This window comes from Peromyscus maniculatus, chromosome 23 (genome assembly GCF_049852395.1).
Source record: "Peromyscus maniculatus bairdii isolate BWxNUB_F1_BW_parent chromosome 23, HU_Pman_BW_mat_3.1, whole genome shotgun sequence".
In the NCBI taxonomy this organism is placed as follows: Eukaryota; Metazoa; Chordata; class Mammalia; order Rodentia; family Cricetidae; genus Peromyscus; species Peromyscus maniculatus.
In genome coordinates, this window is record NC_134874.1 from 27,420,615 (window position 1) to 27,433,988 (window position 13,374).

Below are 13,374 nucleotides of genomic sequence, written 5' to 3' on the forward strand. Positions count from 1 at the left end.
GTCTGGATGTTGGTGTTGGCATGTGTGTTTGGGTGGGTATGTTGTTGTTTTCTACTCACCCAGTAAGCAGAGGTAGTTGGGCTCCGCTAATCTGGACAGCTTTGAGACCTGATTCAAGATGTTATAGAGTTCTGTTGGCTCACAGAAGAGCAGCCCAGCCATGCTGCTGGGAAGAATCAACAGCGCACAAGTTTAGCACAGCTTTCTATCTAAGACAACGGCCAAAAAATGAGAAACCAAATTAAACACTTCAAAAGTTGGAAGGGAGGGGCTGGGGCTGTAGCTCAATTGACCAAGTGCTTGCCAAGTGTGTGCAAACTTATGAATATGCAAATATACTGTAGCATATATGAATGCGTAAATGTGTATTACAGCATATGGAACCACATAATACCAAGTAGGCTATAAACAGTTCCTATTTCATTTGTTCTCTCTCTCTCTCTTCCTCTCTCTCTCTCTGTATGCATGCACTGGGAATCGAGCCTAGGGTCCCTGAATGCTAGACAAATGCCCTGCCCCTGAGCTTCATCAACAGCTCTCATTTTTCTTATTAACAATTAATTAGCACCTATTAAGCCAAGCCTTAGAAATAACCAAGGTAAACAGAGCAACCTTATTGAGGGTTCGGTCCAGAGGGAATGCAAATACAGCCACACACAACCTAAGCAGGAAGTGTGCTATAAAAGACTGCTATGGGGTGGGCAGGATTGTTTAGCAAGTGCAAGCATTTGCTGTCTATGCCTGATGACCCAAGTTTGTCCCTGGAACCCATGGTAGAAGGAGAGGACAGACTCCCAGAAGTTATCCTGTGATCTCCATGTGCATGCCATACCACACCCACACTCACATACACAAATGCATCTTTTAGATTTATTTTCTGAGTCTTTTGCCTCCTGTTTGTATGTGTACCATGTGCGCGCCTGTGCTCATGGAGACCTGAAGAGGGTGTTGGATCCCCTGGAACTGGCATTATGGACAGTTGTGAGCCAGCATGTTGGTGTTGGGAACCTCTGCAAGAGTAACTCACGTTCTCAGCCACTAAGCCATCTCTCTCTCCAGCCCCTAATAATTTGTCTTAATTAGAGGTTGAAGAGATGGCTCTGTGGTCGAGTGTGTAGTGCTCTTGCAGAAGATCTTAGTTCATATCCCAGTTCCCACATCAGGTGCCTCACAACTGCCTGTGACTCTAGTTTGGGGAATCTGACGCCCTCTGATGGCCTTCACCGGTACCTGCACTTACGTGCTCATATACATACCCACACACAGACACATGCATACACACAGTTTAAGATAAAATAAGTCTTTTAAATGTTTTCATTATGATTTGAAAAGAAATGTCTGCCACAGGCTCACACTTTGAATACTCCTTCCCCAGCTGGGGACCTGGTCAGAGGTTATGTACAGAGTGGCTGCTAAACTGAGACAGGAGGCTGGACAAGATGGAGGAGGAAGGGTGAAGGAGAAGAGAACACTCTTCTCACGGAAGCAGGAGGGAGCTGGGGACATGGGAGGGGCAGTCTGATGTGCGTACAGCTGGAGAGGAACATGAGGCTACAGCACTGTGGGCTGTGGTAAAGATCTGACATCAAGTGGGAACGGCTGATGTGTACAGAGCTGGCTCTGGCTCGGGTGGGGAGGGCTGCTTTAGGGACACTGAGTCTTGACACACTGTATCTGGCAGCTACCTTCCAGAAGGTTCGTCAAGAAGATCAACAGGGAAAGGTGGAAGAGAAATTGAGTCCAGGGTGGTAACCTTGCTCAAGACAGCTCCACTTAAGTCACTGATACAAGGCTCTAAGAAGAGCCAATATTAGGCCAGGCGGTGGTGGTGCACGCCTTTGATCCCAGCAATCAGGAGGCAGAGGCAGGCAGATCTCTGAGTTCGAGGCCAGCCTGGTCTACATCATGAGTTCCAGGACAGCCAGGGCTACACAGAGAAACCCTGTCTCAAAAAGACAGAAAAGAAAAGCCAGTATTTGGGGCTGGAGAGGTGGCTCAGCAGTTAAGAGCATGTGTTGCTCTTACAAATGACCCATGGCCAGTTCCCAGAATCCACACAGTGGCTCACAACTATCCCTGACTGCAGTTCCAGGGGAGCCAATGCCTTCCAACATCCATGGGCACCAGGCACGTGTATGGTACACATACATACATGAAGGCAAAACACTCATACAAATCCAAGAAATCTAAAAAGCTGTTTTAAAAGCCAGTATCTTCTTCATCAAAGACTTCAGTGTCCCAGGTCCCAGACCGGGGATCACTCCTGCAATGGGTCTTTCCTGAGCACAGCCACGCTCTTGTACCGGCCATCCTCTGTATATGCGTGTACTTCTCACACCTGTGGAGGACAGAGAACAACCTGGGGTGCCTCTCTTCAGGCTCCTTCCCCCTTTGAGAAGGCTTTCTCACTGACCTGGACAGTCACACAGTAGGCCAGGCTACCTGGCCAATGAGCCTCCAGGGAACCGCCTGTCTCCACCTCCCATGTCACCATCCCCGGGGTTTCAGGCCTGGCCACTTTACTTGGGTTCTCAGTTATCCACACTCATGTCCTGACACTTGCGAGGCAAGCACTTTTACCAGCGGGGCCATCTCCTTAGGCCCTTGCCTGTTCTTCCAGGCAAGGCTTCCCAAGAGGGTGGCATCTTTCCAAGCTCCGATGTCAGGCTCTCGGGTCTGAATCTGGGCTCTGCCACTCGCTTGGGGTTGTATTATCTTAGGGGCATAATTAGATTCTCTATGCCCCAGTCTCTACCTCCGTAATGCGGCAGTATCACTGTCCCAAAGTAGGGTGTGAGGGTGCACATAGGAGGTGGAATCAGGAGAGCCAGAAGTTCACGGTAATTCCCCAGTACAAGGCAAGTTCAAGGCCAACCTGGGCTGCATGAAACCTTGTCTTTAAAAAAATCACATTGAGTTGAGATTCAGAATCCCCGGTGTAAGACACAGGACCTCAGGGGTCCATCTGTGTCCTTGAATGTAAGTGGGGTCCCTTACATTCCCCACCTCCCACATGCTATCGAGCCTTGACCTCTAGACTCCAGACTCGACTTACATGCCTGCTGGATAGCTCAAGTACACCATGGCCAACATTTTTGTTTGGAGCCAGGGTTTTGCTACAAAGCCAAAACTGGCTTCAAACTCTACATCCTCCTGCCTCTGCCTCCCAAGCGTGGGGATTACAGGTGTGAGCCATCACACTCGACAGTCCAAAACTATTCTGTGTGTTTGTGTTTATATGTTTATGTGTGTGTGTGTGTGTGTGTGTAGGTCAGGAGTTGATGGCAGGTGTCTCCTTCAGTTGTTTTTATATCTTATTTTCTGAGACAGCATCTCTCACTGAACCTGGAGTTCATCAATTCAGATAGACTAGCTGCCCAGCTAGCCTCAGCAATCCTCCTGTCTCTGCCTCCCTTGCATTGGGATTATAGGCACTTGACTTTTTTTTCTCCTTAGATTTTAAGTGTGTGTGTGTGTGTGTGTGTGTGTGTGTGTGTGTGTGCGCATGTGATGTGGAATAACCCTCTTGTACACTGTAAAGATTTGCCACTTGTATTGGTTTAATAAAACACTGATTGGCCAGTAGCCAGGCAGGAAGTTAGGTGGGTCAGTCAAACTGAGGATGAAGACGAAGTAGACTGGAGTTAAGAGAGACTTGAGAGAGCCATCCAAGAAGCAAAATGCCAGAGGACCGGTAAACCACAGCCATGTGGCAATACATAGACTAAATAGAAATGGGTTAATTTAAATGTAAGAGCTAGTTAGCAATAAGCCTGAGCTACTGGACAAGCATTTTGCAATTAATATAAGCTTTTGTGTGTTTGTTTGGGACTGGGCGGTTGGGACAGAAAACTGCCTCAGTTTATATACATGTATAATCTGGCTGTTTCAATGAGTGCTAGAAATTGAACTCAGGTCTCTAGACTTGGGTGGCAAGTATTTTATCAATTGAGCCATCTCTCCAACCCAACCTGCCCAGGCCAAATCTTTGACCACATCTATGCCGCACCTCTAATACTTGGTCATCTTTAGTCATGCCAGGCCCCACAGGCAGCACCCTTCCCTGCCAAATCATTGCAGACCTCCCCCCCCCGCCCCCCCCCCCTGCCCCAGAGAGACCTCGCTCTCTCCCCCTCCTCCCATACTATCTATAACACACCTCCTAATGAAGTCCAAGGTGGTCAGTTCTATCCATCTCTAGTGTTAGTATCTGAGCCCAAAATATCATCCGGGGATGCTGATTTAATTGCTGCCCAGCAGGGCTTCTTGCTTCCTGCTTTTCCGTCTTGTTATTGTGCTTTGCTGTGAAATGGTCCCCACAGGCCTACACACTGGAACACCTGGCCCCAGCCAGTGACACTGTTTTGGAACCTTTAGGTGCCTGGTCTACATAGTGAGTCCTTCCAGACCTTCCAGGGGCTACATAGTGACACCCTGTCTCAAGAAACAAAAGTAGACACCATCTGAGAATGACAACTGAGGATGCCCTCTGACCTCACACACACACACAGACACAGACACAGACACAGACACACACACACACACACACACACACACACACGTTTACCCTAAAGGGGCAGAGGACCAATCAACACTGGTGGAAGATGAGAAACCATGGGCTACGGCTTTGAAAACAGACTGGGATTAACCATGCTCAGCCAGGGGAACTGCAGGCAGGAGATAGTCACGAAAGCATTGTGTGGGAAAACGAGTCAGCCCGAACTCCCGTGGGAACTTCCTTGCCCCATCTCTACTTTTAACCCCACTCTACCAACAAGCCACAGTTCACCTGGGGTGGGGAGGAGAATTGAGAAAGAGAGATAAAGAAATAGTGAAGCCAGACACTCTAGTTCCCAAATGCAGGCACTTATAGAGAACAGGAAACCCAAGGGGCGTGTTGACGGAGCCTTAATATTGAATTAACTCATAGTTTATTAACTCAGAGAACAGGATCTCAGACTGCTGTGATAAACCTGGTATCCAGGGACACTCCAAATGCTGCAATGATTTCAAGAATGGTGAGATGGGTAAAGGTGCCTGCCACTGTAGCTGGAGGGCTTCTCTCCAGGTTCCCCAAGCCCCGCAGTCCCACAATCCACTTATAAAATAATCACTCAGACGCTTATATCACTTATAAACTGTATGGCCGTGGCAGGCTTCTTGCTAACTGTTCTTTTATCTTAAATTAACCCATTTTTATAAATCTATACCTTGCCACGTGGCTGGTGGCTTCTCAGCGTCTTTACATGCTCCTCTCCTGGCGGTGGCTGCAGTGTCTCTCCCCTCAGCCTTCCGCTTCCCAGAATTCTCCTCTCTCCTTGTCCCACCTACTTCCTGCCTGGCCACTTGCCAACCAGTGTTTTATTTATATATAGAGCAATATCCACAGCACTTCCCCTTTTCTTCTTTTTTTAAAAAGGAAGGTTTTAACTTTAACATGGTAAAATTACATATAACAAGACAATTACCGAGCAAGAATTATAGTTACAATATTAAAGAAGATGTCCTATCTATCTTATATTTGTGAGTTTAAGGTTTTATATCTAACTTATCTTTTATCATAACTGAGGAAATTACAACTATCTAGTTTTCAACCACATCAAAGACCTGAGAAGGAACATAATGGTCCCTGAGAAATGGTAGATGGATGCAAGCAACTTTCGGGAATCTTGCAAGAGTAGACCAAGACAGCTGGCAGCCTGGACAGTCACCTAATGTTTCTCAGCATTGTTGGTGCATTCAAATTGGCTATAGGCCTAGAGTATCTGACAGACCATTTTCAGAAGCAGGATTTCTGAAAGACCATCTTACCCTGTCTTGGCAGAGTACAGTGGTCGCTTTCCTTGTGTCCCGCTTGTCCAGAAAGGACAGCATTGCATTTGTACTGTCAGCCATCAAGGCAAGGGCAGTTCTTTGCCCAGTAGGCCATTTTGTGCCAAGAAGACAAACTTCCCAATGGAAATGTCTTAGAAGCCCAACATTCTCTCGGGATCAAATTGGTGCAGCCAGGAGCAATTGTGTCTCACGTCAACAGAATTCTAAGTTATTTAAATGCCATATTCTCCAGGTCTATGAAGTGTTTGAAGATTACCTATCTATCTGAAATATATCTATGTATACCTAGAAGACTTAACTAACATGGCTACAAATATGATTATCATAGATGACTAATTATTAATCTATTTTTAATTATCCATTACAATTTTAAATGAGTTACATAAACATAATACCTCAAACAAGAATAGAAACATATATATAGTATAACAAAATTAACTTAAAGTCTGTATCAATAAACTAAAATTTATACCAATGTAAAACATTTTAAACATGAACTAAAATCTATACCAATGTAAGACATTTCAAACAAGTTTTCTTTAAAAGCAGGTTCATTAATCTACCCTTTTATCTCATCATCTCCACATTCTCCTATATATCTATATCATATCCCCTTTTCTTTTTTAGAAAGAGATCACATTTATAATCAACCTGTTTTAAATAAAAATATTGGTTTTTCTCTGTCCCACACCAGAGGGCTCTTCTGATTTGGGACACAAGAATCTCTTAACCAATTTTTTTTTTTTTTAAGCAATATGTCTGGGTTTAGAGGGGGAGTGAGCCAATTCCACCTCTAAAGCCAGCTTGGTATATTTGGGAATTTGGGCGTAGCATCTCTTACTACTTCCTGCTGGAGGGGGGCGCTGTATCTTATGGGGATGCAAAGAAAATTTTTAGGCCTATGGGGTAGTCCGTGAGGCTGTATTGTGTGAACCAGTTGCCTTGAAACCGCTCTGGATGTTGGATCATCTGGGCCATGGTGTCACCGGAGGCATTTCAGGGGGTCTTGGCTGGTGAAACCTGATGTATCTTAATCTGGAACAAATCCACAGCCTCTGGCTTTCTGTGGAAACAAAAGCAGAATCTCTTTTCCAAAGCAACATATCCTTAAATCCAAATTTTGAAGTGAAGGTACCTTTAAAATATACATTTTGGCATAACTCAACAGCTTTTGTAATCAAATGTTTTTTTTCAGTTACGAATATCAAAGAGAACATAATCCAGATTCTCTGTGTGGTAGCCATCTTTACGTGGCTTATGTTTTATATTACCTCGAGCCTATTGCTTTAAACTGCATCCTTCTGAGCCTGAAACAGCGCTGTGGCTGCTGGCTCCGCCCAGTTCAGCTTCCCAACATGGCAGTGGTACGTTTTCCGCCAGCTCTGGGAGTCATCAAGTCTCAGAAATAGTGGGTCTAAGCTTTTATCAAAGCAGCGTGTAGCCCAGAAACCTTTTTTTTTTTTTTTTTTTAAATACTAGTAAAGACTAAATCTACCGCATAGCATAATGTGCCCCTGGCAGATGCCTCATTCCCGCCATAGTGCCGGTCAAACGCACCCGCCAGGAACCCGCCAGTGTTCAAACCTGCGTCTTGCGCTGTCTAGCTGCCCGTATGAGACAAGAAGCAGGAACCTGTTTTTGGCTCTGTTCAGAATTGGTTATTAAATATTCTCAGGTTTAAGGTGGAAACTTGAGCCGTTGGGCGCCATTTGTAGCTGGAGGGCTTCTCTCCAGGTTCCCCAAGCCCCGCAGTCCCACAATCCACTTATAAAATAATCACTCAGACGCTTATATCACTTATAAACTGTATGGCCGTGGCAGGCTTCTTGCTAACTGTTCTTTTATCTTAAATTAACCCATTTTTATAAATCTATACCTTGCCACGTGGCTGGTGGCTTCTCAGCGTCTTTACATGCTCCTCTCCTGGCGGTGGCTGCAGTGTCTCTCCCCTCAGCCTTCCGCTTCCCAGAATTCTCCTCTCTCCTTGTCCCACCTACTTCCTGCCTGGCCACTTGCCAACCAGTGTTTTATTTATATATAGAGCAATATCCACAGCATGCCACCAACCCTGATGACCTGAGTTCCACTCCCAGCATTCACACAGTGGAAGGAGAGAACATCCTCCCGGGTTTCGTGCGGCATAAAGGGAGAAAGGGAGGTGCCCTGACCTGCTCTATTCAGAAGCTGGCCTCGTCTGTTCAGTTCTACATCGAAGAGAGCGGTCGTGAACAAAGGCGCCCTCTTTATATAATTATATAAACAACAGAACAGATATGACAACAGAAAGGAAGGAGCCTCTTTTACTGGGGGCCTGTAAGGGAGAGAACTTTCTTCTGGCCTTGCTGACACACAACAGCACACGAAGGCCCAGCCAGAATGGTTACTTTATATCCACATGCTCCTATGTATTGCAGGGTGAGGGGACATTGCTTTCAGTGCCTCCCTGCTTCTAGTGCATTCACAGACCTGGTTACCACATCTCATACACACAGACACCGTCCTGAGTCAGGGGCATGAAAGAGTCACAAAGGAGAAACAGGAAACGTGGTCCGACTGAGGCTGTGCATTCAGCTGAGCGTGGAATGTGTCCCAAGCCCAAAGCAGAGTGGGAGGGATCACAATGTTTTTCTTAGGGGTCAGTTGATTCTGATCAGGCTGAGTACACGGTGTAGACAGAACGAGTGATTATAAATGATCTCAAAGCACACTACTAACTTGGTTACAGGCTGGGTTCAAGTTTGATTTTTATTATCATTTGTTTTTTGTTGTTGCTGTTTTGTTTTTTGAGACAGGGTTTCTCTGTGTAGCCTTGGCTGTCCTGGAACCCACTCTGTAGTCCAGGCTAGCCTCGAACTCACAGAGATCAACCTGCCTCCCGAATGCTGGGATTAAAATGTATGCCAACACCGTCTGGCTATCATTAGTTTTGAGACAGGGTTTCAAGTAGCCCAAGCTGGCCTCAAACTCTCTGGAGTCATGGAGTCAAGGATGACCTTGAATTCCCGATCCTCCTCTCCTCCTGCCTGTACCTCCTAAGTGCGGGAAAAGAGGCTTTCTGGGAAAAGAGGCTGGCACGAGCATGCACATGCCCATTTTATGAGGTGCCAAGGATCCAGCCCTGCTGTGGGCTGCAGGAATATCATAAGAACTCAGCTGGTTATGGCAAAGTCACTACCTGGAGGAATCAGGGAATTCCTCCAGAGGAAGCCAAATCCCAAGGAGTTTTTGGTGTTACTTGGCTTGTTATATATCAGCTGTCTTCTGTTATGAAAAACATGTGTGCCTTCATAGTTTTTCCAATTGACTTTCCCCTAAGAAGGACTAACAGTGTAGACTGATCACTCTCTGGACATACACATTCCAGGTATTTGGAGAACAGCCTCAGGAAAAGCTTTCTCTGGAATCAGATTATCTATCTCCCTTGGCCACTTTCAAGGACTACAGGAAACACCACCCAGGTGGGCACCCATTGTTAGTCCCAGGTGGACTAACAATGGTAACAGCCCACGTGCAAGTCTCCTGACTTACGGTAAATTCCACAAGGGGACACCGCCTAGGAGAGGTGGACGTTAATAGCTTTACACAATTTAGCTCGGACCCTCCCTTTTACATACCGAGACTTCCAGGAGGCAGAGGAGAAGAGAGAAGAGAATGGAAGAACTAGATGGGTAAGAACTTGAGAGGAATGAACTGAGATGGGGAAGAACTAGATTGTAGAACTAGAAGAGAGGACTAGAGGAACGAGATGGAAGATGAGGAAGAGCCAGATGGGGAAAAACAACATGAGGAAGAGCCAGATGAGAGAGAAGGAGACGGGAGAGGAGCTGATAGGAGAAAGAACTAGATAGATGAGAACCTACAAGGGACAGAACTAGATGAAGGAATTAAGATAGAACATAGAGGGGATCGCAGACAAGTGTAGAGAGAAATCAGGCTAAAGATGACCTAAATATGAGAGCAGAATATAAGTTTGTAACTGTCACAGAATAATAAAGTATATGGACTAAGGAGTTTCGTGTACATAGATTCATTTCTTCTCATCAAAGGTTAATTATCAGCTGGTTGTAGATTCTTCCCGGACCCTGGGAGGGGACTATCGAGGGGCTGGACCCTCATAGTCCCCGATACAGCCCCAGAGTTCTTGCACGCTAGACAAGTTCTCTCCCAGCTGATGCACACCTCCAGGCCCCTCCACATGCCTATCATTCATGCCTCAGACCTGGTTAGCCACAGACTCTTACCCTCTCTGCCCTTGTGACCTGCCTGCGCTGGTCCCACTCTGCACTTCTCTGGTTATCCTCATCCGTCACATCTTAACCATCTCATGAATAGTTTCCTCACCACCCCAAATCTCCCAGCCACTCCATTCCCCCTACCCTCAGGTCCAGGGATCCTATGCATTTAAATCAAGCCTTGCTTCCTCCTTAACATGCTTCTGATGGCCTCAAAAGCTCTTGCTGGACACATCCAAAGGAACAAGATCCACGTTGCTTGGGTAGTTTTCTGGCACTCCCAATCATCTGATGTTTCCAACCTCCTCTAAACTCACTCAGCTCTACCAAAATTCATTGAGGTCTGCTCTCAGAATGGTGTCAGGTCAGACAAACAGAAAAAGAGATGAGCTCTGCGGGTACAGCGTTTGCCTACCATTCTCAAGGCCCTAGATTCCATAACCAGCACTGCATAAACTGGGTATAGCGGATGCAAACCTGTAACCCCAACACTCTGGAGTCAGATGCAGGAAGATCAGGGGTTCAAGGCCATCCTTGGCTACAAAGAAAAGTCTGAGGACAGCCTGGGGTACATGAAAACCTGCCTTAAAAATAATGGTAGCAGCCAGGCAGTGGTGGTGCACACCTCTAATTCCAGCATTTGGGAGGCAGAGGCAGGTGGATCTCTGAGTTCAAGGCCAGTGTCTGGTCTATATAGTGAGTTCCAGGACAGCCAGGGCTACCCACAGAGAAACCCTGTTTTGAAAACCAAAATAAATAAACACATTAATAATCATAATAACACATAGCTCTTGACCATTAGATGATGTCAAAAAATTAAAGAATTCCCAGAGCACATACTCAGGAGACAAGATCAAGGGCAGCGCTTGTCCAAACGTCTCCATGCCAACAGAAAGAATGTGTCTCTCTGAATACAGGACTACATTTTCCTGCCTCCTCCTTTCCCTGCCTACATACTTCCCACTATTGAAGGATCACAGCATGTTGGCTCTCTTGTTCTCCTGTGTGAGTCCGGGTTTGAACTCAGGTTGTCAGGCCTGGCCAGCTCTCCAAAGGCCGGAGAACCAGAGGAGGCATACCCAACTCCAAGACTGGGCTGGTAGTACACCTTATCAACCCAGCAGAGGCTGAGGCCGGGGAAGAGAGAGACGTCACGTCAGCCCTCATGTGTGGCTGTGCCCTTTAGCTCTCATGCCGTTTGTAACCCCAACGCTTGCATCTGTCACGGTCCCCAGCAGACTGAGTCACTCATGTGTTACTGTCCTCTACGGAGGCGACAGCCTACGGCACAACCGTCTGCCTCTACCCTGAACTGCTGCTGTGTGTGTGTGTGTGACTGGGGATAGAATGCCAGTCAGTACTCTACCACTGAGCTACACCCTAGCCCTCCTTTTACGTCCTGTTTTGAGACAAGGGCTCACTACTTGACCCAGGCAGGCCTTGAACTTGTTACCATCCGGCTTCAACCTCCAGGAACCTGGGATCATAGACCTGCTCAAGCAGAGCTAGGATACCGAACTTGTATTTTATTGTTTGATGATTTCACATACGTATAAAGTGTTTGGATCAAAGCCACCCCCACGCCCTCCCATCCAGTTCCTTTCCTATTCCCAGACCTTTTCTGTGTGAACTCTTCTGTGTGGTTGCTTCAGTTTTTTGTTTTTCAACAGAGTTTCATGCTGGTCTCAAATTCACATCAATCCTCCTGCGTGCTAGGATTACTGACCTGAACCATCACACCTGGCTATGTATGGTCTTAAACATCTTTTCACGTGGGTGGCGTGTGCGCATGTGTATGAGCCAGAGGTCAACCTCAGCTGTCATTCTTCGGGTGTTATCTACTGCTCCTTAATTTTACAGTTTTATCTTCTTTAGTTATGTTTATTTTTTGTGTCTCTGTGGGTATGTGCACGTGAATGTAGGTGCCGGCAGAGGTCAGAGGTGATGGCTATTCCTTGGAGCTAGAGTTACAGGAGGTTACAAGCCACCCGGTTAAGATGTTAGGATCTGAACTCTTCAGAAGCAAGGAAGTGTTCTTAACCACTGAGTCATCTCTCCAGCCCTGATATATTGGGGGATTAAATGGGGGGCGGGGTTCGAGACAGGGTTTCCCTGAGGAGCCCTGGCTGTCCTGGAATTCATCATATAGCCCAGGCTGGCCTCGAATTCAGAAATTCGCCTGCCTCTGCCTCCCGAGTGCTGGGGATTCAAAGCGTGTGCAAACACCGCCCGGAAAACTTAAAAGTTTTTTAGGATTTGTGTGTGGTGCGCGCACACACTTACACATACACACACGCGCACACACGGTTCGGAAGAAAAGAAGGAAGAAGAGGAGGAGGGGGAAGTGTTGTGGCCACGGCCATACTGTTTGTAAGCAATATAAGTCTCTGTGTTTACTTGGTTGGGTCTGAGCGGCTGTGGGACTGGCAGGTGACAAAGATTTGTCCTGACTGTGGGCAAGGCAGGAAAACTCTAGCTACAGGGAAGAGCTGTAGAATCGTGTTCCCCAGCACTGCTGCTGGGATCGAAGGGTAGAGACAAGGACCAAAGCCCGAGTCACAGTCTCCAAACGTTCCCTCCTCTATACCACAGGGTCGTGGTCCTTCCTGCACTGGGCCTGCTGCTAAGTCAGTGCCAGGACTTGGTAATCCCAGCAGGGGTGCGTGTGCAAAGCCTGGAAACCCAGCAAGGCTCCGTGCGCCTTGTGGGAGTGACCGCTCTGGCCGGTGCAGTGGGGAAAGGCCGCCCACCCCGCTCCGGGACTCCATCAACCTCCCCAGAAGCCCCTCCAGCCTCGCTCCCGGAGCAGGAAGGCAGGGCCTGGCTGAGGTCAGGGGCTCGGGGGCCGCCTGACCTGCTGCGCGACTTCGGTCGGGCTCCCCCGGCAGGACGTGGGTCTGGCGCCCCACCTAGGAAACGGCTCCGGGAAGGCGCTTCTGAGCCAGCGCCCGTCCTCTCGGCCCTCTGGGAGCGCGCTCCTCCAGTCCTCCAAACCCCCGGTTGCCAGGGGCGTGCCCGGGAGCCCGTCTGGTCCGCGTGACCGCCCTAGACGGAGACGCTGAAAGCCGCAAAGCCTAGCGCCGGATCCGGGTCCCGGAGGAGACCATGACCAGCCGAGACGCAGCCGCGTCTCTCTCGCGAGATCACGCAAAGGGGGCGGAGTCCAAGAGAGGGCTCCTTGTGGGCGACCGGGCGGCGTGACGTCAGACTTCTCGCGCGAGATCGCGGAAGTGGGCCGGGTCTTTCTTAATGAGACCGGGCAGCGCTTTGCCGAGCCTGTCTCGCGAGATTTGGTGGCGCGGAGACC

The 13,374-nt window shown here is 47.8% G+C and overlaps 1 protein-coding gene across 6 annotated transcripts in view; it reads right to left on the bottom strand.

Annotated features, from left to right (window-relative positions):
• The window catches only part of Styxl1 (serine/threonine/tyrosine interacting like 1), a 36,411-nt gene extending 23,201 nt beyond the window's left edge, over positions 1-13,210 (bottom strand). Inside the window, exons 1-3 of one of the 6 annotated variants that reach the window (XM_076560813.1) lie at positions 12,922-13,058; positions 4,160-4,434; positions 60-163 (exon numbers count right to left, since the gene is read on the bottom strand). In XM_076560813.1, the coding sequence (XP_076416928.1) occupies positions 60-162 (103 nt within the window). In that variant the 5' untranslated portion in view covers position 163; positions 4,160-4,434; positions 12,922-13,058. Of the gene's footprint in view, positions 1-59; positions 167-4,159; positions 4,435-12,921 lie in introns of all 6 variants that reach the window. The other 5 variants (XM_076560814.1, XM_016002054.3, XM_006971279.4 and 2 more) reach the window with 5 other exon arrangements.
• Between the last annotated feature and the right edge of the window lie 164 nt (positions 13,211-13,374).